The sequence below is a fragment of the Lethenteron reissneri genome, chromosome 12 (assembly GCF_015708825.2).
Source record: "Lethenteron reissneri isolate LAM-NWPU_2019-01 chromosome 12, ASM1570882v1, whole genome shotgun sequence".
In the NCBI taxonomy this organism is placed as follows: Eukaryota; Metazoa; Chordata; class Hyperoartia; order Petromyzontiformes; family Petromyzontidae; genus Lethenteron; species Lethenteron reissneri.
Genome location: NC_083790.1, coordinates 3,464,969 through 3,492,335, shown reverse-complemented (window position 1 = coordinate 3,492,335; position 27,367 = coordinate 3,464,969). Strand labels below are relative to the sequence as shown.

The 27,367-nt window shown below is 42.4% G+C and overlaps 1 protein-coding gene across 1 annotated transcript in view; it reads right to left on the bottom strand.

Moving 5' to 3' along the window:
• Positions 1–27,151, bottom strand: part of LOC133341764 (receptor-type tyrosine-protein phosphatase C-like) — a 32,982-nt gene extending 5,831 nt beyond the window's left edge. Inside the window, exons 1-23 of the mRNA XM_061550447.1 lie at positions 26,908–27,151; positions 25,453–25,530; positions 19,133–19,210; positions 17,878–17,940; positions 17,630–17,686; positions 16,890–16,946; positions 16,640–16,699; positions 15,178–15,299; positions 14,942–14,999; positions 13,255–13,393; positions 11,664–11,713; positions 10,228–10,343; positions 9,299–9,389; positions 8,984–9,051; positions 8,826–8,862; positions 8,585–8,682; positions 7,808–7,933; positions 6,841–7,001; positions 6,006–6,141; positions 3,332–3,481; positions 2,223–2,313; positions 1,959–2,101; positions 246–380 (exon numbers count right to left, since the gene is read on the bottom strand). Coding sequence (XP_061406431.1) covers positions 246–380; positions 1,959–2,101; positions 2,223–2,313; positions 3,332–3,481; positions 6,006–6,141; positions 6,841–7,001; positions 7,808–7,933; positions 8,585–8,682; positions 8,826–8,862; positions 8,984–9,051; positions 9,299–9,389; positions 10,228–10,343; positions 11,664–11,713; positions 13,255–13,393; positions 14,942–14,999; positions 15,178–15,299; positions 16,640–16,699; positions 16,890–16,946; positions 17,630–17,686; positions 17,878–17,940; positions 19,133–19,210; positions 25,453–25,530; positions 26,908–26,977 — 2,184 coding nt within the window. The 5' untranslated portion in view covers positions 26,978–27,151. The remainder of the gene's footprint in view (positions 1–245; positions 381–1,958; positions 2,102–2,222; positions 2,314–3,331; positions 3,482–6,005; positions 6,142–6,840; positions 7,002–7,807; positions 7,934–8,584; positions 8,683–8,825; positions 8,863–8,983; positions 9,052–9,298; positions 9,390–10,227; positions 10,344–11,663; positions 11,714–13,254; positions 13,394–14,941; positions 15,000–15,177; positions 15,300–16,639; positions 16,700–16,889; positions 16,947–17,629; positions 17,687–17,877; positions 17,941–19,132; positions 19,211–25,452; positions 25,531–26,907) is intronic.
• Positions 27,152–27,367: the final 216 nt, after the last annotated feature.

Here is a 27,367-nt window from a genome sequence, read left to right as displayed (position 1 = left end):
TTTATTTCAGACAAAAAAAAAGTTAATCAACTGCCAAATTGTGAAACTGTTCGTGACGATACAATTGTTTTCGTCGATATTTCCCAACAGCCTTCAATCAGATGAACTGCACTTATGCAAATTAAAAAAAGTTAATTGGAAATGTACTACCTCATCGGGTTCAGTGACTAACAGTATTACGCTTCAATGTTCTTGTATAAGACAATGAATGTGATGTGAATGTTATCCCATTGTAATGATCATACCTTGCCTCCCTCTGACAACTCTGACAGCATGACAATGTGGCTACAGTTTTGCTGGACCACCATGAGCCAAAAGTCAGACACGGTGTCGGGCAAAGGATTCTGAGTAGCTATGATGCTCTTTTGCTTGTGATAACCCTGAATGGAAGAAAATGGAAGGCGATTACATTAAGAGTACACGACATTTGCAATAAAAGGTAACATTTGAATGAAGTATAAGCGACACGGTCGTCAAACATAAGTCTGTGCATCTATGGATCGCCTCCAGATCATGATTTCAACCAAGAGCAATTTTATAAGTAGGCTTTCAGGTCCAATGTTATGATTCGTAACGGGTTACTTTTGGGTTAGATTTTGTACGTATAATGTAACTTTTCTTTACGATAATCCGTCACCACCTGACAGCAAATCGATGCAAGATATCACCAAGGCAAATATGGCAATTGATTTGATTTTGCAGTCAACCGGAATGTTATAAAAAAAGCTTTTGTCGGGTGGTGGACGGTTATAATTAAATATTTTAAAAATGTATATTGCACATTGTAACCAAAAATATACCAATTATGAACCAAGACTTATTTATGCAACAAATTTGATCAATACAAATGACCAAGCCCTATTGGATTCTCACTGCAAATGCCATAGGTTGCAATGAACTGGACTACTACGCTATCCTTTATAGAATATTTCATAGACTCCCATCAGCAGTGGTAGAGCTAGTAATACAGCAAACCAAGCAGAAGGCGAAGGCTCCATAAAGCCCAAGTGGCCTTGGGTTCATGAAAAAATAACCACATTAATGAATATGAGAAACAAAACAACTTCATCTCTCATGCCACTTGATCTCTATTTTCATCTACATTGTTCTTGTCTCACCGAATATCCATTTCCTGTCCGTATATGCCTTTTGTTATCTCACTAGAAGTTTAGAAATGTTGTGGGGAAGGCCCAAAGTTTGTATATCTGCTTAGGGGCCCTAATGGGGCAGCACCACCACTTCCCATGAGGGAGTACCCACGTAAATCCAAGTTGGTTGTCTTTTTTTTCATCTAGCATGTTGTAACGTGCGTATGTATGTTGCACTTCTTTCGCACCATGCTAATCGGAAGTGCGGAGGGAAGGACAACAAACTAAATACAAAAAGCAGTTCGAAACAAACGAGGTTTCAATATAGATTCAAAAGTGCATAGCTCCAGTGGCTTCCTAATATCGCAAGAAAGATCGTTCCAGACGGCCGCAGAAGCACATCTTGGTTGCATCTGCATTGTGAAACTGCACCCCCCCCCACCCCCCCGCTTTCACAATGACAAAATTGTCAAGTTGGCTACGAGATTTTGCTCTCACCAGGAAAGGCTGTGGAGGAAATTACCTATACGGTAGAACTGTCTGCGACAACGATAATCCACGATAATCTGTGGGTACTGATTGTCTTTTTTTTCTTTCCCCAGCATGCACTTCAGAAAATGACATCGTGACGCCTATTATCTGCAACGGTTTTTTAGCATTTAAGTGGAGTTCGTCAACAAATTATGGATAATAGGATTGGCAATGTGCATCCCATACAATGTGGAAGATTAGAAGAGTTCTACTGTATACGTTCTGAAGTGAGCCATGTGAAAATGTGAGGATTTCTCACCCAACTTTATGCGTGCAGAATGTCAGTCCAGTGAATACATTTTTTTTTACATTGAATGTGTCCAAAAAAACTTCACTCACATCCATGAAGGAGGCATTGATGTAGTCTTTATCACTATTTTCATTGTCACTTTCATCCTCATCAGAATTATTGTCATCATCATCTTCCTCATCATTTATTTCGGAAGGCGTAAACTTCCAAAGCTTCACTCTGTTGAAGTCGTCTGGTGACGCAGATATATTTCACTCACAGTTAATGCTTTTCAACCACAATGGCAAGCGACGGTCAAACGAATCTATTTCGCAGCACGCATGTGCACTGACTGACTGGCCACAGGTACTCACACGGGATGACATTTGTGCTTCTGTTCTTGCGGACGTTGTTGCTGTTCCTGCCCGCTTTTTGTGCGAACGTGCCTTCAAACGTTGGCAGCCTCTGCAGGGGAAACACAAATTTCCAAAAAGCACAAAGTTTGAACCCACAACGGTGGCTGTGTGGATCTCGGGGAGCTACTGCCGATGTCAGAGTTGATGATACTGCACCAGCAGACCTAAGATATCCTTACGTTGTGCAACTCGTAAATTAGGTTCTTGCGCGTAGAGCATTTGATTGTCTCGGGCACATGGACATTTTTCCCCCTCTCTTCATGGCCTGTTACCAAATCACCTGCAATGCGATCGATCTCGTCACAGCTTGGACGCTAATAAGCAGGATTTTTGCCTGGATAGTGTTTGGATGGATGGCCACTGTGCAGTAAACACGTGGTATAGGCAGTTATCAGGCTGTGTTATGGGCAGCAGGGGGCAATAAAGCAAAACCTAATGCTGCGTTGAACTTTTCTCCTACGTCTATGCTCCCAATCTTCGTCAACCCACACTGACTAGTGTGGTGAAGTATGGTCCACAATAACTCCCAATGGTATGGGGAGGCTCTTATCCAGTGGATTTAGGGTTGTTGCTTGCAACCAAATCGCCCTGAATGCACGCAATCTCATCTCCAAGAAGCTAAGTAACACTGAGGCTGGTTAGTGCTCGGATGGATGGGTGACTACCAGTGCAAACCAGGTGTTATAGGCATACTTCACCAACCTGGTCAGTACTGGTTGGTCACGGAATGGCCCAGGACCCATTTAGATGTCACCACTGTGAACCATGGCTGGAAATGGAACACGGTTGACTAGGTTCGTAGCAGTGCGGTGCGCTAGAAGTTGCGCCACCACTCCACTGCTATTTGTACCAATTATTAGCACTTCAGCTCATTGTGAGTAAAACAAAATACAGACGGACTCAAACCTTGGGGAAGGTGGAATTGATGAAATCCGCTCTCATGTGGCTGCTATATTAATTATCTACATCGTGGCAATGCGAGATATGGTGGCAGCTTGGGGAGATATTCATTCAGCAGTGGATTGACCATGCCAGATGATGATAATGATGATGATGATGAGTCAAACCTTAAACTCGACATCCACGGGTGACTCGTCTTGCTGGGAAGCCTTGAACTTCATGGCTTGGACTCTTGAGTGGAGCTTGACCATGCTCAGCTCGGTGTTCCCAAAGAGGTGATGTTCCAGAAGTGCCCGGTGAAGTAGCACATATTGACTCTGCTTGAGATACAGGGTCAAAAGATCAAAGGGATGACATGCTCAAATGAGCATTGAGACGGTGCTCATCACCTGTTTACAACCCTGAGCTAGTGGGTGGAAATTACACATTGCTATCGCTGGGACGAGTATATCCATAGGACAACCTCTGGTTGATTTGCCCACGAAGTGATACTCGTTTTATTCGCCCCGGACGTACGATGGGCCAAGTCAACCAACAATCAGGATTTGAACTCGTTACATTTTCTGATTGCAAGCCAGTCGCTCTACCACTGAGCCACCTGTCCAGATGCACAGGACACAGAGGCGGGATAAAGTGGGCAAGAGTAAATGCAGCCTTCAAAATAAAGCACACGGCTGTGTAAGCATACGTAAATGTGGCTGAAGAAACTATTAATTAATGTACGAAAGTATTGCAATCAGCGAAGACATTTTCAATGATTACGTTGCATTCATAATAAAGGAATTCTTTTGGGATTAGATCACGTAAATATAAAATTACGTGACATGCCAGTGCAATTTTCTACAAATTGCATAGTGAAGGAGGCATGACCCTGGCATTTCACAGGGAGTAGTTTTTTTTTAGATTGCGGTACCCTTGCACAAATGCAAATTAGAAGAGCTGCGGGTTGTTGTGATTGCTTTATCCTCTGCGGATGTAAAGACAAGTGGATGCTACCAAGGAATGGAGCTGCATTGTGATTACACTGATCGTGGCAAGGGCGCCACCATGTTTAACGTGTCGTATGTCTTCCGTCTGACAGCAAAATCCAGGAAAAATATTATTTGCGTGAGCAAGGCCGGATTAAGATTTTGTAGGCCCCGGGGCTACAGGTACTGTCAGTCCCCCAGTAACATTTTCAAAAGAAAATCAAAGTTAAAGAAAAATAAAAATGTATTTTCACAAAGCTAACAACAAATAATATTCAGCATTCACAAGTGAAATAACTTTTCACTTAATCTCTGGAGGCCTTCCAGCTGGCAGAGGCCCCTGGGCTGTAGCCCCTAAAGCCCCGTGACTTAATCCCGGGCCATGTGCGTGGGTCGCGGTGTCATGCCCCATCGACTGTGAAAATTTGGCAAAAAAAACACTGACCCAGTTTACGTACTTATTGAACTTGTCTTTGCTTATTATTAAACGTGTACAATATTTCTAAATCAGTGACATGTGTGTCTATGTGTATATTGTGTTACTCGTGTCTGCGTGTGTGTGTTTATTTGCATTGGCCTGTGTTTGTAGTTATGGCAATATGCTCACTTATGTAATTTGGGATACTTTATTTATTTTATCGACTTCTTATAAATTAGAGTACAGCATAGCAGACACGAACGCGTGTATAAATGTAATGGCTTGGTGGCTATAGAGCCTAATGGACCGTGCCTGTGTACTGAGCCAGCATCTGTGTGTCCCTGGTTTCAGGGCCTACGGCTGACAAACGAAAAATGATTACGATTTACCCAGTGCAGAAGGCATTGACACGGAGCAAATGTGATGACCCGAACACAGTCGCTGATGATTACACAAGCTTTGTAGTTTGTAAAGCAGGGTCCTGCTGTGGTATAACACTCGTGCCTCGGAGTAAGAAGTGCCTGGGTTCGATTTCCAAATCGGGCGTCTCTCTGTGTGGAGTTTGTATTTTATTCTCTCCTTCTTCGCCATGGCTTTTCTTCGGGGTTCTCTGGTTTTCTCCCATCGCTAATAAATCGTACAATGTCGCTGATATTGGGAAATCAGGACAATCATCCCAATGCTGAACAATAATTTGCAAATGACTAAAAATGGAAGTACATAGAGTGAACATTTTTCCCTACTGCCAAAGAGAGTCTTGAGCGTTTGCAAGGCTTTTTTTGGCTAAACAAATGTAATAATAATACATAAATCGACGCATTTGGTTTGATGCTGTGTATCAGTTCAAGTGCATATTCGGAAAACATCGGGAAACTAAAATATAGCAGAATTATTTGGATTGACAAAGAGTAATGTACATGCCAATATATAGTCTTAGGAACAAAAAACAATATATGGTCTGCCAAAAGCTCACAATTAGATGGAGCACATACAGCTGTATAGTGTATTTGCCAGCACGTTGCCTTGTATCTGAGCAAGAATCTAAACGTGGGCATTCAAAAATAACGTGGAACAAAAAAACGAACAAGTGGATAAAGAATCCTGGATACGTGCATTATTGGCATTAACACAAGGATTAAAGAGCATACACAGGTTAAAGACATCTATCTGGGAACAATAGTAAGTGGACTAGGGCAAGGACACGGCTCTCAAAGGGATGATGACCGATGGTCAAGAATAATAATGGAGCAGCAGCGAAGGGATGCAACGCGTCCAACAGAGCCCGTCCAGCTGAGAAGATTGAGCGATGAAATTGTCACGTGCGCAGGTGCTTGGTTAGATTGTCACGCCGCAAAATCGTGGGAGATTACGACGGCTTCATCCAGCAGTGGATTGATTGTGGCTCATAATGAAAGTGATGATCTCACGCCACCAAAATGAAATGACAAATCGCACCTCCACTTGCACCATGAGCGGTCTTTGGTGCCGAAGACGAAAGACGCATCCATACACGTCCACATGGCCTTCATTCTCCAGCTGTCTCACCAAGCAGTCGAGACCAATGTAGGTTCCAGATCGCCCTACTCCAGCACTATGAATTGGTAGACAAAATAATGATCGGCGATTTAGATAAAACATTCTATATAAACCATGCAGACTAACCGGTACTGATTGCCTGACAATGATTCAATTGGGATTACGCATAGCAACGTGCCGCCCCCCCCACCCCAACTGCAAACACTTGGCAGGACACTCCTGCAAATGGGTCTTGAGACTCAATAAGGCTTTCCTGGGGAAGACACGTGCAATAGTAATAATAATAATTATTGCACGTGTTAATGAGTATCATAATAAAGAATAATAATTATTATAATAATTATTGTCATTATTATATAATTAGCCGTTAATAGACTTTATAAACTAATTACGTTAGTGATCCATGTGGGAGTGAAATTAATGTTCAACTTTTCTATGCACAACTTTATTTTAAAAAAAAAGCAAGACAACTTCAATTTTTTTAATTTGCACCAAAACTTCTAAATTATAAACAAATATACATATAAAATATATATTTTCAAATTTTACGTATGAAGTGCTTTAAAATATTACGAGCAATATTTTTCATGTAAATGAAGCAATAAAATCCCAACGTGTTCCAAACACTGTTTCACTAAAGCCTTGGGGCTTTCCGTTAAGCCGACGATGACATTTTACTTCTTTTTTAATCAAAATAAACAAAAAAAACTTTCACATATCGCCCGTCTCTATTTTTTATTTTTAGCGTCTCAACCTGCAGTGGACGACGATGGCTGTGCAGCCGGCTCCGTTGAACGAGTTGACGCGTCGCCGCAGTTTGAGCAGCAGGTTGGGGTCTTCGGGGACACCATGGTCGGGCCAACTCACCAACTGCACGTGGGTCACCCAGTGAGCTCCAAACCCTTTGTGCTTGCTCTGGGGACAACGGCGAAGAGGTCACGGTTAAGGCGCAGCCCTGCAATTGCTTGCTGGAACCGCTGTTGGAGGAAGGGGGGGGGGCAGGGGCCTGGGGCGGGCTTCACTTGGCGTGAACTCTGCAGAGAGGCCCTCATTGACGGCGGTACCTTGGCCTGCTCTTCTACACCGACCAGATGACTTGGATAGTGGTGGGCGTTCACAACACTTTAGCCCACCACACCTGACCTGCCAATTGACTAACTAGATGTATGCGCCCATTTATGCTGCTGGGTGGACAGAGGCGGGAGGATTTCAGAAACTTTGCTTATCGTTTCAACTGCCGCGCCGGGCGATCGTATCGAACCGGCAACCTCTGGATTGCAAGTCCAGCCTGCTGACCGTTACGCCCCAGCAGCATCCCTGAGGAATGACATTCAAGTGTTCCGTTGACATTGCCAAGCATCACACTTTGGTTAGTAAATTGGATAACACTTTGTGCATTGTCATGCACAGCAGTTATGTAGTCGGCTCGTCATGACCCAAGCCAACGCGTCGCCCAGCCAATTTGTCACGTGCCAAAATGTGTCTTGACTCCCTTTTTTATTTATTATTTTGCTCCATATATAAGGTGAAATAAATCAACCGAGGTTTTATAGAATGAATGAAATGTCAGGTGCGGCCATTAAAGCGAACTGCATGATCCGGGGCAATACATCTTTATCTCCATCACTGCAGTAGTCAGTGCATTCCATTATTTTATGTGTGCATGCGTGCACGCACGCGCGCGCGCGCCGTGTGTGTGTGTGTATAAATACAAATCATACGTGGGATATGGAGAGTGTACGAATGACGATGTCTGCGTAGGGCTTCTCATCCACGATCGTCACAGTCACGTCTCCATACACCCTTTTGTCTTCGTCAGGATGTGGCCAATACTGGAAGCATTTTACCTGCAAATAATACGAATTGCATAATGACTGAGGCGTGTGAAGGTATGATAGGCAAACGCATCGCAGATTTTACATGAAGTAATACACCGCGTACGGGTGACAATTACGTGCAAATATGAGGGTAGAAGTGTGGTGGAATAGTGTGGCTATGAATAAACACGTGTGTGTTCGGTATGTGGAGAGTGGTAGTCTGAACGATTAGCGCGCTGAGCTTTGAACCCGGCGACCCAAGTTCGACTCCTGCTCACGGCCAACACCAGTGACGATTATCTAAACCGGTTATGGCCCTCGCCTAGGTCGACTCAGCCCAAAATGTGTCCCGTACTTGATGCAGCGTGCAGTGTGTAAACATCAGCACTGGGGAGACAAAGGCAGCCGGGTGTGAAACAGATCACCCCTCAAGCGGTGTGCCGGCCTTCATAGGTGCTTGCTAAACAGCACTTGCCCCAAGAGCCTGTGTCGTCTATATGGGGAATATTTGTGTGTTGTTAGGTTTGTGCTACACTTACGCATAATGACACTAGAGAAGATCGTTCTCATGGCAGCGTTACTAAGTGCTCACTTACAACAATTGCCCAAATCGTTTATAAGACTGAACGTGAGATGTATTGTATTTGCGTGCGTGCGTGCCTGCGTTGTTTTTAGCCATACCTTTCCCATTTCCTCGCATTTTGTTACCATGACTATCACGGAACTTTTTTTCTCCCAAATCATCTGCCAGAAGTCACCCGCGGTGTTCTCCAGGGGACCTGAAAGCCGCACCACAAAGCGGGCAAACGTTATAACAATCATTTGTTAACACTGAAGCCGCGCCGATGAACCGTGACAAACATGTGCTGCCTTTGAGTGCGTGTTCACGTGTCGGCTTCGGCGATAATAAACTATCTCCCACCTTGCGCAGCGATGTATCTGATGGACGACTTGTAGCCCTACACACAGAACGAAATTCAACGAGCGTGAGTTCGTCGGCAATCGACAAGAGGCCGACTCGCCTTCCACGAATATCGCGACCCTCGTTTAGTCAGCTCTCAGGCGTGGGACCGCACTCACGTCAACGTAGCTTGCGTTAATGTAGTCGCTTTCTCCTTCACCGCTCAGCTTCACTCGATTGTGATCATCTAAGACAATTGATGGCGAGTAAGCGATTAGTCGGTCGGTTATTGTCAAGCCAGCCTGGCGAATGTCCGAGTTAAATATTACGGTTTTTTTGTACGTCTCCGTGGCTGTTAACGTATCGAAGAGTTTCATTGCATCCCACAAACGGCAATATTTAATTTCATAGGGTGCATATGTAATAAGACATTTTCTGTGATACTTGATTAATTTCGTTTATTTAAAGCACACTGGTGTGGGTGCGTATCTCACACGGGAGGATGTCTGAGTAACGGTTCTTCTTGGTGTTGTATTCCTGCGTTGCCTCTTGCTGGGAGTACTTATTAATCTTTCGTGGGAAATTCTGCGAATACAAACATCCTATAATCATTTTGCTTCCTCAAACCGTTGTCTTAACTACAACAGTGAATAATCGACATTGCAGAAATTGCACAACATTCGGCCAGGGACCGCAAACTTTTTATGGTTTCCGAACAATATATTTTTTGGGGGTGGACGTCAGGAGGGGAATATTTACTTTATCTGAATATGTGATAGAAACAAAGATATAACTGCTTGTGACTCTTTAGAAACTACACGGGCAGCAGTATAGCAGAGTGATAACATTGCGCCTCAGCAAAAAGGACCTGGGTTCGATTCCTGACTCAGGTGCCTTTCTGAGTGGGGTTTGTACGTTCTCCCCCTGCTCTGCATGGGTTTCCTCCAGGTTCTCCGATTTCCTCCCCGAGCAAATATATATTCGCAATGTAACTGGTATCAGTGCTTTGACATACTTCAATGTGAAAGGCGCTTTATAAAATAGAGGTCATTATTATTGTATGTATGTTGAACTTCTTTCACACTGTACATAACCAACCGTGATAAATCGGAGGTGCGGGGAAAGGGCAGCATTCTAAATACAAAACGCAGTTCTAAATACGTGAGTTTCCAATCTAGATTTAAAAGTGCACAGCTCAATGCTGAATCATTACTGGCAAATGACACAATTTGGATTAAGCATCCCAGCATCGCACCCCTACAACAAAAACGTTGCAGAACCCTCCCGAGGCTCAGTGAGGCTTTCCTCGGTAAGCAGATGTTATACAAGAAAGTACCATTTTGGGTTTTATATTTTAAAAAATTATAATAAACATAATAACAATAAAACGCCATCCCGAATGGTGTCAGGTGTTTGGTCTCACGCTGAACTCTTCCTGAAACAGCTTGGAGCCCGACGCGGTTTTGGTCTGTACAGTTTGGCGTAACACTTTTGCGGGGATTGGAGCCGATTCCTTGACGATAGTTTCCTTCTGAAACCCTGCAATCACAAGTGTTCAGCCTTTGTCACCAAAATGTCAGCACTAATGGAATTTCTGCCATGAAAGGGATGGAGAGGTGGTGTGGTGGTTGGCGCGCTGCACTATGAACCCCGCGACCCGAGTTTGATTATAGGCCATGACTAACATCAGTGGAAAGTGATATCAGAACGAGTCCTGACCTCATCACCCACCACCAACCCCAATGACCCGATCGAAATCTCTAATTTCGATCGGATCATTGGGATTTATTTGTAATACATCGGCATTTTGCGACCCCCACTGCCACTGTGAAGCATTTTATTGTGCCAGGGACTCTATGAGATGATAGGACAATAGTCTGAGCCCATAATTGGCAATAAGTAATGGCAAAGCGGCTATACGTGACTCACAGAATTGTGCGCAGTTGCGTATACAGTACACGACTTCCCTGAAGGCATTCACCTTCAGCGAGCGCGATGCCAATCACACAACGCGGTTCGAATTCGACCCTCGATTGATCGCTGCGCCATCGCCGCACACGCGTCGAATAAAAAGCAGGGGACAAGTCCTTACTCACTAACAACTCCGATCATTTTTGATTGCTGGAGGGGTTGCCCCCCTACCTGAAAATCCTGGCTCCGCCATTGCAAAGACTCCTGCATGACTTGCATTGTGTGGGGAAGCCTTCTTCATCATTTGCTGGATTGAGAATGGCTCAAATGACTTATTTTATTTAGAATAATGGCAGGGATAGAGCAGTCATGCAGTGGTCAGCGTGCTCTACTGTGAACACGGTGACCTGAGTTTGTCTCCCGGCCATGGTTAACATTGGTGGCGGTTCATTTCTAAACTGGTCCTGGGCCCCCTCCTTCACCAGGACTCGCTAACCAGCTTTGGAACATAGGGCCTGTGAAAGCATTCATCCAGAATCGCATTGACCAAGAGAGCCGTACATTATTTATTGAGGCTAATTAACGTTGACAAACGATGCATGGTGCTTCTAGTCGTTTCGTAACGGTTAAAAAATAAAGACCAGGATAGTTTTGGAAAGTATTTCCTTTCGACTTTTGTACAATCTTTGACATTTACTGTGAAAATATACCAATGGATGTGTTTCGCCAGAACTCTTTCTCAGCAGAAAAAAATACGTGTTGAATATAAAGGATAATAATGTCGGTTACAGAGTAATGTTATGTTTGCAAATTTGGTGTGCAGACGGAATTTGTAGATGTAACACGACGGTTATGAAATATGCAAGAAAACACCGATTCTGTCAGTGATATTTTTGTAAGCGTCAAAATATGAATCGACACAAAAAACCCACTCATCAAAGCTCTCACCGCGGATGCCTTTTGGTAGCAAGCACACCCCTTCATCATTGTTGTATTGTCTACGGATAGCAACAAAAAATCCATACATTACGTTGGTAACAGTGGTGAGGATAAAATACACACAATATAAATAATAATTACACAATCGGCGTGGTTTTTATTTTAAATCTGATTAATGTATCCACGAGTGTGGATAGACATTTGATATCGAATGTTATTAATTACATTGTTCTTATAATTACACAGCATAGGTGGGGAAGCAATTGTAGGTCCATTTTTTTGTTCTCTCTCACAACATCAGGGCTCGTAATTGGAACCTGTGATTAATTTAGTTGCAGTAAAAAAAAATGTTCACCTGGGAATCAGGGCATAGCAAAGTTACACAATAGAGCCCTCGTGTTGTTGTTGTTCACGTTGATCCTGACTCTACAGTGGAGGGGTAATCCTCCGAAAAAACATTTCTATTGTGGCTGCCCGAGTAGCAAAACCGCCCCTGCGTAAGATGACTTAGCGGAGTATGGGCAAGAGTTGCCGTGATATGAGGATGCCATGATAAACAACTTATACGGTCCACGATAGCCGCGTCGTCCGTTTCGCAAAAATATCGTCACACTGTGATCATTGTTGTTTGTTCAATGATTTTCATATGCTGACACCAAATAGTAAAGGAATAACAATACGGAAATAAAATTTGATTTAAAGCTTTCGTTACTGCAGGGATTTACATTCCTGGTTCTATCGGTAAAATCACGTATAATGGAAACAATAAAACAACAAAAATAATAAAATTAAAAAATATTACAAATTATATTTTCATTATTTTATTGTTTCCCTTCTACGTGACTTTTCCGAAAGAACCAAGAATATGAATACGGAAATAAGTTAAGTTTACAACAATAATTATTAAAGAAAAAAAAATATCGAGAGATTTGGACAATATGGCATCGTTCACTGACAGCATGTGCATTGTAAGCGATAGAGATTGTAAAATTGCGATAACTTGTGGCAGGCTTATGTTGAGTGAAGTACGTTTGGATAGCTGTTAACCAATCTTAACCTGTACTTGGAAGTACGACAGAGTGCTGTTAATTTTTCTGCTTCATAATTTTTTCCTTTAATAATTAATTTCCTGCTGACAGTAGTACGCCGACGTACAAAAGGTAAAAACAAATCGAAATACACTTTCAAAGTTGCATGTATGTTGAACTTCTTTCGCACCATACGTATCCAACTGTGCTAATCGGAGATGCGGGGGAAGGACAACGTTGTCCATACAACAAGCAGTTATAAAGAAACTAGTTTCCAATCTACATTTAAAAGTGCATCGCTCCGGTAGCGTCCTAATATTGGAAGGACGAGCGTTCTAGAAGGCCGCAGAAGCGCATCTGATGCGGTGACCGTCTTTGTTCGATGGCCATCCAAAATCCACTTGCGAGAATGACCAGAGTTCGTGTGATGGTTCATCCTCCTTTACGTGATCAGCAAGGTATCGTGGTTAATTTGTGGAAAGCGCTCTGCGTAATGAGTGCAAGAGAATAAGTTGAGCTGAAGTGATGGTCATATCGTGCTGCCCGGGGTTGCATTTGTGCGCCGTACTCACCTTTCAAGCTTTCTGATTTTCAGGTAGAATTTCCGTAGAAAAATCAGGCAGACTACGACTATGACCAACAACAACACAATTGTGACGATCTGTCCGCTGCTTAACCCAGGATGAGGTTGATGAGAATCTGAAATGAAACCTATGAAATCATGAACACACGTTTGACCCGACGCAACACGAAGTAGGAAGTACAACACATGGCTACTATATATCATACTGCACTTGACGGTTATTCATTACATCGTTACGTTTTTAATATTCATCTTAAATTATAAATTCTACATCTTTAATGTACAGCAACTGTTGATTTATATATCGATTTAAAGCTTTCGTGACTGCAGCGATTCATCTCATTGGTTCTTTCGGTAAAGTCACGTAGAAGGGAAATAAAAAATAAATAAATAAAAAACATAATAAAATAATTCTCACGACGTTACGGCCACAACGCAAGCAGAGGACGGCTGCTTGCGTTGTGGCCGAAACGTCGTGAGAATTATTTTATTATGTTTAATTTCTATTATTTTTTTATTTCCCTTCTACGTGACTTTACCGAAAGAACCAAGAAGATGTTGATTTATACTTTTCCCGCTCATTCATTTTTGTGCCACCGAAGGGTTTAGGTGCAGCCCTCCCACTGCTTTGCTCACGCCATTGCTGGCATGAGGGCCTCCACTTATAGCGAGATCAGCATACTCCTCCATGGTGGCCAGGCATTTTGGAAGAGGTGGTAGTGCCCACACTTTACCCCACCATAGGCGGACCTGCCGTCTGATTGACTAAATGGGTGCCCGTGTATCCTTGAACGTACTGCCGAGTGAGACAAGAGCCGGTGGGTGTATTAAAAAAATATAGATATAAACTTGCACCATTGTTGCAATTGCCACCCTACGAGATCGAATTGAACCGACGACTTCTGGATGGCAAGTTCAGTACGCTGCCCATTACACCACTACGGCAGGAATCTGCCACTTAAATTGCGGAACCACATCTTAAGCCGCCTGTCTGATGGCAGTAGTACACCGAGACATCCTCGTCAGTTTTTCGGCATTTTGACTCTTTAGCGCATAAAATTCTCCCCGACCACGTTGTGCAATAATTTCCAGGAGCCGATGACTCAGAACGCAGTGGAAACACCCAGACCCACAGAGATCCCGCAACTCGATGAGGCATTTGACAAAATATGCTCCGTTGCAAATATTCTTACACACAACAACAACTTATTGTGTGTGCTAAAAGTGTAAAGTTTATGCGATGGTCCGTAATTAAATATTGCGGTGACGCGGCTCAGCAGTAGTCGCGGTCGCCGCCTGTTTCGTTTTTTTTGCTGAGGTTCACGGTAAGGAAACCAGTGGCCAGCCGCCCTGATTAATTCCGGCGGGTGTATTAAACGAGAACAAAAAATACGACGCGCCATCTGTGTCACAGTGAACGATAAAGACCCCGTGAAGTCTCTCCTTAAGAGAGCCGTCCATTGGGTGTTGGCGTCGTGGTCCAAAATTGGCTAATTTGAAAAATGACCAGCAAAACGAACTCAGTTGGAACATGAATAGCAATCATTGCACCCCCCCGCACCCACTGCGATAACTTGGCAGGACCCTCCTGAAAAGGAGCCGTGAGACTCACTCAGTGAGGCTCTCCTGGGCAGATACGCGTAATACATACATTTAAAATACGTGAGTTTACTCACCATCAGCCTGCAGTTCAAATGTGAATGTTATATTTTCCAATTCCGTACGATTGTTTGTCTAAACACGAAAGAAAAATAACGTCAACATTACAAATGTTCATTATTTATTTTCCGTTGTTGAGGACCCATCCATGCATGGAATGCCGAGGCACGATATGGTGAAATAAGGAGAGTTCCGTATTTAAATAGATTCAATCTGTATTGTAAACCATCCGGTAACCCAGACGGTTACATACCTCAAAGGTTTTCTCGTAATGTCCAAAGTTAATTTGTTTGATTCCGTTTGAATCTTTCAGTGTTGCATTGCCTTTTCCATTACCCGGTAGGTTCTTGAAAATGACTGTAACTTTGAAGGCCCCTGAGAGCAAAACGTTAAAAGGACACACGTATTGGTCAGATGGACACACAGAAATAATTTGTAAGCACGTTAGGGGCCACGAAGAGTTCGTATCTTTCTCTAAAGGAGAACTGGGTTACAAAAGTAAAAAAAAACGCAGGTATAGAAGAAAAAAAAACACAGTGCAATTTAAAGTGAAACATAGTAAAACACTACGAATAAACCCTTAAATTACACGTTGTCTAAGGTAATCATTGTACAAGGCAAAATATAAACACATTCTCGAATACGATGATCCGAAAGCATTTAATTTACGTTCAGGTTGTGCAAACATTGAATCCGGTCACTGGCACACAGCTCCTCCTTACGAACCCTTCTATCACCACTACCATGTTGACGATTCCTTTGAGCCTCACTCATTCATTCTTCCACCCAATGTCTCATCTCGTCCACAACTTTGCTCACCCACCACCACTGCAGGTCACAACTGCTCTACAGACTTTTAGAATTCCTTCACATGGTCTCTTTTCTCAGGTTCTTAGAACCGTATATTTGAAGTTTTCGTGACTACAAGGGTCCATACTCTTTGGTTTTTTTTTCGCTAAATTCACGTAGGTAAAAAATAAAATAAATGAAATCACGACGTTTCGGAGGCAACACTTCAGGTGGCATCGTCAGTAATTTTGCTGTGACGGTGAGAATTTTCTTGTTTCATATTTTTATTATTTTGTCATTTCCCTTCTACGTGTCTTTACCGAAAGAACCAAGAATATAAAGTCAAGCTAATTAATAGTTTAGCCACAAAGATCGTTTTCACAATATGTTATGAAGTAGACATCAAAGTCAACGTGACAATTAATCAAATTCTTAACATTTTCCGAAACAAAATATTAACCTGTTCATAATTACTGTAATATGGTGTGATTGGTTTATGATTATGTGTATGAATATTGGCACTTAATAATAATCTAACGTTATGTTATTGTGACATCGAGTAATGTACTGTATATATATCATGGATTATTTTGTACAGAATGGATAGTGTGTTTAAATAATGTTATGTTGAGGGTGATGCAAGACAATGATTTACATGGATATACATATTCAAATATTTATTTATACTGAGAGAAAAAGTTATTTGTTAGTTTTTTTAAATCTATAAATTCTCAGTTATTATCAAAGGAATGCACTTCTTAGTGCAACTGTGTTATTTCATCTTCTGTATCCCAGCTGGCATTCATGTGCGTTCATTCACTATAGCGGCACGCTCGAGTCTCGTAACATACTTTTCAGATACATTTCCTTTTCTTTAAGCAATTGTTGAACTTTCGAGTTTGGAAAACGGAATTCAAGAGAAATACCGCAAGCAGATGAGGTGGGTCTTGTGCTCGGCCCGAACGTTGTGGATCCAGGAGTAGAACCTGGCACACGTAGCATGGTTTATATACGCGTGTACGCCCTGCTTCACATGCACGCATACTCGGACAGCTGTAACAAGCGAAACATTTATAAAGGAGCAAGCGTGAACGCATTTTACAATGGTTCAAATACTTCACCGTGAGTTTCGTTTCATTTTTATTTTTGTGCGGAAAACGCAGCGAAGAGAAATACCGTTGTGTGAAGATGAGGTCGGTCCTGAGGTCTGGACGTTCGGTGCGGCCGTAGAACCTGCAGGCGCGTGGCAGAGCCTTAAGTATCATTCGCGTGTTGTTCTTGCCAGCGTTGACCGAAACGTCTTTAATAACGGGTTTTTTTTTGGGTGGGGTAGATCGCGTAACTATAAACGTGTCGATTTAAAGCTTTCGTGACTGCAGGGATTCATCTTCTTGGTTCTTTCGGTAAAGTCACGTAGAAGGGAAGTAATATAACAATAAAAATAAAACATAATAAAATAAAATAATTCTCACAACGTTTCGGCTACAACGCAAGCAGCCGTCTTCTTCACCTACGTGACTTTACCGAAAGAACCAAGAAGATATAAACGTGTCGTTAAACCCTCCACCACCCGACACAGCCAATTCGTAAGGTTTGCCACGTAAACAAAACGTGCCAATTAGTTGCTACTTCAGCAAACCGGTGTGGTTGAGGGTAAACCCACACAACATTTACAATTTGAGTACGACACATTTGTATTTACACGATCTAACCCCCCCAAAAAAACCTTTATTTTGATAGGTTATGTCGCGAAAGCCTACGTGTTAAAACAGAGACGTCTTTTTCACAGGCAAAACTTTGAATGTGCAACCATAGCGTTAACAATGTTCGTCACTTATAACCGTCCGATTTATTTTGTTTCTGCTTTAAAAAAATGTTTAGTTTAGTGAGTTTGAAAATGACACCAAGAGTAATACCTGCGGGTGAAGAAAGCGTGGATCCTATGGTCTGGTTGTTCGTCGAAGCTGTAGAATCTGCGCGCGGGGAAAAGCGTTGAGAATCATTTATGCGCCGTTCGTCACACATTTATTGACATTTCTCACGAGCCAAACGTTCCAATGTGCAACTATGAAATTAACAATGTTCATCATTTATAACCATTCGTTTTATTTTGTTTCGCTCACTTTAGTTTCGTGAGTTTGAAAATAACACCAAGAGAAAGTACCTGTCGGTGAGAATGTGCTGGTTATCGTCGTCAGATTGTTCGTTGTGGCTGTAGAAACAGCACCTGATGAGAGGAGTCGAAATGTATACACTTTAGGTGGTGGCCGACGAAACCATCATTCAACAAGCATACAAGTACGCGTAACGTAGAGTGTGATCCAATCGCAAACACCCCACTGATCCACTCATGACGAGATGACCTTTTTCACCTCAACGGTTCATTAAATATTGTAAAAGGGATGCCTCTACATCTTGCAGAGGTAGGCAGGTCACGTTTTGTTTCATTACTAAGTGCCTTGAGATTGGTGAGAGACATGTAAGGGGTTGTCAAACAAAACACCTTTTCTCTCTAAAAGTCTCAGTAATGTATTTTTTATGAGTGTGGTATCTATACATGGATCTATCTGTGTGTACATTGTAAACAAGTAACGCGTATATGTGCTGTGCAGCGTGACGTTCACCGGCAAATGGCGATGGCGCTGTCGCCAAATTAACACTGTTGATCACGGCAGGGTGAAACCACCTCGACTTGCAATCACCTCTTTAATTCATGGCCCAAGAACCCCTACCTTGTGCGGATTGCGATGTCGCAAAAGTGAAGCGGAGGAGTGAGTGTGCGGTGAGGTGGACGAAGCTTTGAGCCGTGTGGGTTCGCCCTTGGGCGTCGAGCTTTAAAGTAAGAATATGCACACGCACCTCTGTGTGTATATTTTACATGGAGATTGAGTGGCTGCAGAGGCATTATAATTGGCCATCATTATCGGTGCGTTGGTAATTCCTGCAACCCGACCGTGACAAGGGCACGCGTATGATCATCGAGCTCAAATTTATTGTTTAAAAAAATGAACTGCTTGTATCGTGAAGCGAAGTAGATAGAAAAATAATATAAAAAATATCACGACGTTTCGATCGCCACATGAGCAATCATCTTCAGGTGAGAAAACGATTGCTTGTGTTGCGATCGAAACGTCGTGATTTATTTATTTATTATTTTTCTATCTACGTGGCTTTACCGAAATACCCATAGAATATGTATTTCTGCCGTTACCAAAGCTTTAAGTCAAGATTTGTACCGTGAAGTTTACAGCAAAGGTAGGTGTAAACATCAATTTTTGTTTGGTTTCCAATTGATTAATCCAAAGGGTTACATGTGACATCACAGCCACTTATATGGCGTAACTTTCACGCTTTTACCACCAAAAGTGGCATCACGTTTCTTCATGATGACGGTGCTTCACGCAGCTTCGACAGCTTACTCATTGGCGATTGGGTACTCGCGGATGACGACTTGGGACTTGCACTCGGCGTGGTGCTCGCTTGCGTTTGTGTTGTCGCTGCGGCGGCGGAAAGGGGAGTGCAACAAACAACATCGCCCGACAAAAGTGACCCTTGTTAATTATCACCGACTGTCGCTAAAAAGCCAGACTATTTTAGTCGTGGCGAAAGGCCAAAGATTCATAGGCACAACTAACGCGCGCGCATGTGTGTGTGTGTGCGCGCATGCGTGTGCTTGTGACGCAGACTGCAATACGCATTGCAAATGGGTGTCTGTGGAGGTGCAAAGGACTTGGTTTTGCAAATGAAGGAGTGGATTCACGTATAGTGTCCTGTGGAAGAACATGTTTCAGTGCATGCATTGGCAAATTGTTCTTTGGCAAATTGTTCTTTACGAATTGCCACCAACGCAGCGCGTATCTCCATTGGCCTGAACCAGTGATTGAACTTCCACATTTCTACATCAGGAACCATGACAGACAGTATCTTACTTTTTAGCACTGTGCAAATGTTAGTCACGGTTCTGAGCTGCGGTGTACAAAGTTAGGCACCGTCTATAACAAATAATGACGCAATCATAGTTAACAATATAAATAATATAATATTATCCCAGCATATGTAATTCTAATAATGTTAAGTTACAGCCCTTTATTAAGCTACGATGAGGGTTGCATGCCCGTATGTCACCAAGCTATTCAGTGCAAGTTGATTGAAGGGGGAACCAACACTGGTTCAGATATCGCTCACCACTGATGTTAGCCGTGGCTAGAAATTAAACTCAGGTCACTGGGCTCATAGAGCAGTGCACACACACAGTGCTGTTCCACCACTGCGCTAGAGTTTATATATGTGACTATATTGAATGAGTTATATATTAGTTTACATGCTGAACATTTTGACAACTTGTGCAGTCGTAAATAAATGTATTTTAATTACTAATGGCATGTCATACTTTGTAAAAAAAAAGTGCGTGTAAAAAACCGCTAAAATAATTCAATTATTAAAATAATTGCATCATTTTAGCAACTTCCAAAACAATGTGCCTGTACACAATTGTACCGGTGATGTCTAAAATTAAAATGATTGCACATAGGCCAATTAAATCAGTCGTTTCAGTCTCAAAATGAATGCATAATTCTAACATTGTGTCAAATGCAGGTTGATAAGCGACACTTAAAATAATTATCAGTCACTTATAGAGATATTGATTTAGCACATATTAGAGATCAATGCCCCTCTACACATACGTGGGGCACAACATAGCCTGTTTGTGATTTTTTGCAAGATAAGGTGAGAAGACGATTGCGTGTGTTGCGATCGAAACGTCGTGATATTTTTTTAAAAATACATTTTCTATCTACGTGGCTTTACAACAAAGGTAGGTGTGAACATCCCAAAGTATAACAACAACATTTAAGCGAAACCAGCCACTGTCGAGCATTTCTGCGTAACTTGTCGTGAAATTTAGAGACATTGAGAGACACAGGACACGTACGAATGTGCAGTGTTTCAAAAGCAATGTGTGTATGCCAAAAACAGCACGTGAAGTATTTAGGTATATTCTGTACAAATGCCGTATTTGTAATGCTAAACCTTTAATTAATTGTACTAAACTACAACATAATATTTTTCCCATAAATATGCTAAATGCCTCTTGATATGTATATTCTTTTGGCAAGGCGCTCTTTCCCCCCCTTCCAACCCAGCTTATATATATGCTCCAAGCACGTGTGCTGTTTCATTCAGACGCTGTCGCTTCGACAGACCTGGTTTTCACCTGAGGACGGCTGCTTGCGTTGTGGGCGAAATGTCGTGAGAATTGTTTTATTATGTTTTATTTTTATTATTTTATTACTTCCCTTCTACGTGACTTTACCGAAAGAAACAACATAATAACTCCATTAATCAGTGTTTATATATATGGGAGAAAACCGGAGTAACCACGCATGCAAGGTGGGGAGGGAGTGGGGGGGGGGGGTAACACTAAATTCCCATACAGATGGATTACAGATGGAAATTTACCCACTTGCTCTACTGCCATCATGCGCTGGCAGAGCCAGGAGATGGGACCTCGACGCACATGGAGTAGGGAACCGCCAACAGATCGAAATTCGGGCGTGTGACAACAGACGCCTGGCTAACATTACACATGTACGTGCTTGATGCAGTATATATGTATATGTGGTTATATAATGAAAGGTCACCGTTCCATTCCCTTTCCTGTTCAAAGCTGCCTCCTGAAGCAGGTGTGCTGATAAAATGCACCTTGTGGTGTACGTGGTTTTGAACGGCATGTGAAAGGATGTGCTTTTGAAACTGGTGTTTCCTACTTTGTGTAGGTTTCAAAACTCCGTACACCATCTTTAACGTGTCAACGCAGAGCTCTAAACTCACGTTTATAATTCGGTTAACTTGTGTTTGATCGTGTAGGTTTAATGTAAATCTGTTTAATCATAACCCTCCACCACGTGACAGAGCCAATCAAATTAAGTGATCACGCGGGCGAATATGCGAAATTAAATCGTTATTTTTTAAGCCAAATTGGAGGAATGTTGAAATAACAAGGACAATTACACCATCTAACCAAAAATAAGCAAACTATGAATCATAACATTGGTCATGAAAGCTTACGTATACAATTAACTCTGAACTCTAATGTACACAACCTTTACACTTTGAATCAAAATTTGTCCGCACACGTAAAAAATCTGAAATGTATATTCCTACTTTAGGAACCGTATGATTACCAAACCTGACAAGTGAGAAGGGGCAAACGGGGTACAACGCTCCGTTGGGAGATCGTAAATTGCAAGCAAATATTAATTGCCTCGTTGAGTGAATTTTAAATGACTCACATCTAATGTGATGCATATTACTAAAGTATGAAAATGGTGGCAAATAAGCAAACAAAACCGGAGAAATCGAAAACGTCGCGGTTCATATTTCAGCCACCGATTTAATTCATGAACAATATTTTGATCGAGTGTCCACATATAAATATACATGTAAAATAAAAATGAAATTCACAACTTGCTTAGTAAATATTATATTGGGTACAATATGTGCCTGGGGAAAATGTCTCGCCTTTAAACAATGTTGATGGTGAGATGGCCAACATTATTATGTACTTGGGGCCCGCATATCTATCGATGGGCCTGTGTCCTAAAGTGCATGTATATATCCTAGTATGTACTCTTGTTGATGCGATGTACTTAATTAACATATTATATCATCGTACTCTTAGGTTTTATCGGTAAAGTCAGGTAGGTAAAAATAAATAATAAAATAAATATAATAGAAATAATAATAGAAATAAAATGTAAAATCACGACGTTGATTGATACAGTAAATTTAGCTGTGACGGTCCCACCTGATGACGGAGACTTGTGTTGCCTCCAAAACGTCATGATTTATAATTTTATTTATAATATTATTTCTATTATTTTTATTTTACTTTTTTATTTTTACCTACGTGACTTTACCGAAAAAACCTAAGAGTATGAATCCTTGCAGTCACGAAAGCTTCAAATCTAGAATATATATCATCGGCCGAAATATTAAAGCTATACGTATGCAATTTGGACATTACACAGGCAGACCCCATATGCCTGCGGCCAAACCACCCTGAATGCATGTGATCTGGCCAGATTTTGAATTCCAAATCTGACCAGATCAGATTGGTGGGCCAACCGTGCTTGCTCAGCGTTGTAGGCATAGGGCTGTGAGATGTGACCAGTAAATGGCTGTGCTGAGTGTAAACTCCCTCTGTGTGCATGGCGTGTCTCGAGGCAATCTGGTTTCCTACCACATGGCAAACTCGTGTTAACAATTTTGGTCGTACATCCTAATGCTTTTTTTTCGATTTAAAGCTTTCGTGACTGCAGGGATTCATCTTCTTGGTTCTTTCGGTAAAGTCACGTAGAATGGAAATAATAAAATAATAAAAATAAAACATAATTAAATAATTCTCACGACGTTTCGGCCATAACGCAAGCAGCCGTCCTCAGGTGGAGAACAGGTCTGTCGAGAAGAGACTGTCTTCTCGACAGACCTGTTCTCTCTGTCTTCTCGACAGACCTGTTCTCCACCTGAGGACGGCTGCTTGCGTTGTGGCCGAAACGTCGTGAGAATTATTTTATTATGTTTTATTTTTATTATTTTATTATTTCCATTCTACGTGACTTTACCGAAAGAACCAAGAAGATGAATCCTAATGCTTTTGAACAAATAAAGTATTCATATGAAATGGACGTTGTAGGTGTGTGACTGGGCTGTCTGTTTGTCTGGGCTTGTGGGCCCTTTCGAAGAAAGACAAACCCTCAATTGGAAATACTTGTTTACAGGTATTATAGTTTAAAATGGCATTTTTATGCCGAGAGGTGTTCGCCATACGTGAAGTGTTCGCATTCGGCAGCACTGTAAGGCGTTGCAGCTACCAGTGTACCTACAAAATGAAAGCGCAATACGTGAGAACAACAGTAGTCCAGTCTTGATTTGAAGCTTTCGTGACTGCAGGAATTCATACTTTCTGGTTCTTTCGGTAAAGTCACGTAGATAGAAAAATAACAAAAGAAAACACGACGTTTCGGTCGCCACACAAGCGTCCGTCTTCAGGTGAGAAAAGTATTTGCTGTTGTGGCTTTATATAGGCACGGGAGGGGGAGAAGGGGGGGGGGAGTTTTTGTCGAGTCGTGGCTGCAGGAGTTCACGGGGGAGAGGGTTTGTGGCGTGCAGGGAAGAGTGGGGCTGGAGAAATTAGCATGTCAATAAGCTTGAATTAGTAACAGGACACCAAGACGACACGGGTGGGTGAGTGACAATATAGCAGTTAAAACTTGATGTGGTTAATCACATCCTTCCAATGATTGCTTAATCTGAATCCATCTTCTCGATTAAAGTTTGTGTCTGCGTTTGTATATCTGGATGGCTTCCAGCTTATTGACATGCTAATTTCTCCAGCCCCACTCGTCATTGCAAGCCACAAACCCTCCACCCCCTCCCCGTGAACTCCTGCAGCCACGACTCGACAAAAACTCCCCCCCTTCCCCCCTCCCGTGCCTATATAAAGCCACAACAGCAGGTCATTTTCTCACCTGAAGACGGACGCTTGTGTTGCGACCGAAACGTCGCGTTTTCTTTTGTTATTTTTCTATCGACGTCACTTTACCGAAAGAACCAGAGAGTAACAGTAGTCCAATTGACTTTGCATCAACCCTGTAGCGTGGCCTTGTTTAAAGGGGAGGGGGGGGCTTTCAAAGACTTGGAATATGGGGGGGGGGTGGGGGTGAGGAGGAGGGCACGACACTGTCAATGTTAAACTCTGATTCCAAGAACACAGGATCAGATGTTACTATCCTTTGTGCAAGCACTTCCAAGAGTTCATGAACAGTGAGCCTGGTGAAATTCGGGGAGCGCATCGTCAGTAGTGAACCTTTGGGTCCTAGGGTGTTTCGGCCTTTCATACTATACACCCTCCCCAAAGGCGGCCAGCGACAGGGTGATCAATCCTACGCTTGCGTCCCATTCCTAATTAGTCATAGGAGTTGCCTTAAACACATTGAATCAGAATCTTTATTTACACTGGAAGAATCCGATGAGCTATAAAACTCGTTTTCACAGATGTCCAGTAGGGAAAGTTACGGCAGGAGTGCAACGTATAGGGGAGGCTAAGCAAGTCACTAAATAATAAATAAAGTATATAAGTACAAATATAAGTATAAATTCCTTCAGATTTTTTTCAACACCAAATGTAATATTGGGCAAGGCAGAAAAACAAAAAGTCCCAGACCACACCAAGACACGGCAGTGGAGTCCCTCAATAAAATTGCGTGTGAAAATATTAACTATCGATACATGGGTAACGATATGATTGTCTTCTATCTATCGTGCATTCTGCCACACCCCAGCATAGAATGATCGGTATAAACTATATACCGTGGGGATGTGTTCCCAATGTTCAGATTTAAAAAAATAAGAAATTTCGCCTGTGATACTAAACTTTAGGTGATCTAAATTTGTGTTTGGTTTCCAACTGATGAATCCGAAAGGGTTACACGTGACATCACAGCCACTGATATGGCGTAACTTCCACGCTTTTACCACAAAAAGTGACACCACGTTTCTTCAAAATGACGGTGCTTCACGCAGCTTTGACAGGAAAATGACGTTGAGGATTAAAATGTAACGTTTCAAATTCGAAATGATCGCACGACAATGACAATTCTTACAAATTGTATACATTTCGCCGGAAGTTAAATGTCAAAAAAAAAGTGAAATGCAAAACTCATGCCATCCGGCTTACTCATTGGCGATTCGGTACTTGTGGATGACGCCTTGGGACTTGCACTCGGCGTGGTGCTCGCTTGCGTCTGTGCTGTCGCTGCGGCGGTTGAAAGGGGAGTGCAACAAACAGCATCGCCCGACAAAAGTGACCCTTGTTAATTATCACCGACTGTCGCCAAATAGCCAGACTATTTTAGTCGTGGCGAATGGCCAAAGATTCATAGGCACAACTAACGTGCGCGCGCGCGTGTGTGTGTGTGCGCGTGTGCTTGTGCTTGTGACGCAGACTGCAATACGCATTGCAAATGGGTGTCTGTGGAGGTGCAAAGGACTTGGTTTTGCAAATGAAGGAGTGGATTCAAGTATATTGTCCTGTGGACGAACATGTTTCAGTGCATGCATTGACAAATTGTTCTTGACACCAGGTATGTTCGTGAAAATGTTAAATTACATTACAATTTTTTTGCTAATTGCCACCAACGCAGCGCGTATCTCCATTGGCCTGAACGAGTGATTGAACTTCCACATTTCTACATCAGGAACCATGACAGACAGTATCTTACTTTTTAGCACTGTGCAAATGTTAGGCTCGGTTATGGGTGATCACTATTTCTGAGCTGCGGTGTACAAAGTTAGGCACTGTCTATAACAAATAATGACGCACTCGTAGTTAACAATATAAATAACATAATATGATCTCAGCATATGTAATTCTAATAATGTTAAGTTACAGCCCTTTATTAAGCCACGATGAGGGCTGTATGCCCGTATGTTACAAAGCTATTCAGTGCAAGTTGATTGAAGGGGGAACCAACACTGGTTCAGATATCGCTCACCACTGATGTTAGCCATGGCCAGAAATCAAACTCAGGTCACTGGGCTCATAGAGCAGTGCACACACAGCGCTGTTCCACCACTTGCGCTCGAGTTTATATATGTGACTATATTGAATGAGTTTTATATTAGTTTACATGCTGAACATTTTCCCTACTTGTGCAGTCGTAAATAAATTTGTAAAAAAAAAGTGCGTGTAAAAAAAACGCTACAATAATTAAATTATAAGAATAATTTAATTATTTTAGGAACTTCCAATACAATGTTCCTGTACAGAATTGTACCGGTGATGTCTAAAATTAAAATGAATGCACATAGGCCAATGAAATCAGTCGATTCAGTCTCAAAATGAATGCATAATTATAACATTGTGTCAAATGCAGGTTGATAAGCAACACTTAAAATAATTATCAGTCACTTATAGATATATATATATAGATATAGCGCATGGTAGAGGTCAATGCCCTTCTTCACATAAGTGGGGCACAACATAGCCTGTTTGTGATTTTTCGCAAGATAAATTATCATTAAGGCACTATAACTTTGCTTGCGTATCCAACGTTGAATGTAACATTAATTTCAAAACGCGAGTCTAACGAAACGTAAAAACAGAGCAAAGCTGTCGTGGTGGAACTCTTACCGTGGCTCACAGACACCACCAGGCACATCAGCGCGCAAACAGCGATACATCTGGCGAAGGGTGGTTCCATTTTCGCCTCGTCCCTTTGGCCACCAACGACACTTGGATAGCGCTGTCTTGCGTCCGTACTCTATAAAAATCGTACGGTGACTAAAAAAAAAACTCCTCCTTCTGGTTCCACGTGGAGCGTGCGTGCGTGTTGCGTGTGCACGCGCTGAAATGTCACCCGCTTGAGGAATAAAGGAACAAAAACCAGAGGGGGGACGGTGGGGAGACGTGAAACACAGCTCCCGATAGGGCGCTGCTGAGGGGCGAGTGTTTGGGACGAGAAGTTACTCTCGTGTGCCTCTTGGAGCCGAACCCGTGACGACACCGTGCCCTCCGAGTTTTGGAGGTTCCTTATCGGGCCCGCGCACGCAATGCCCAGTGCCCGCAAACGCGAGAAGCCATCGGCCCGTGC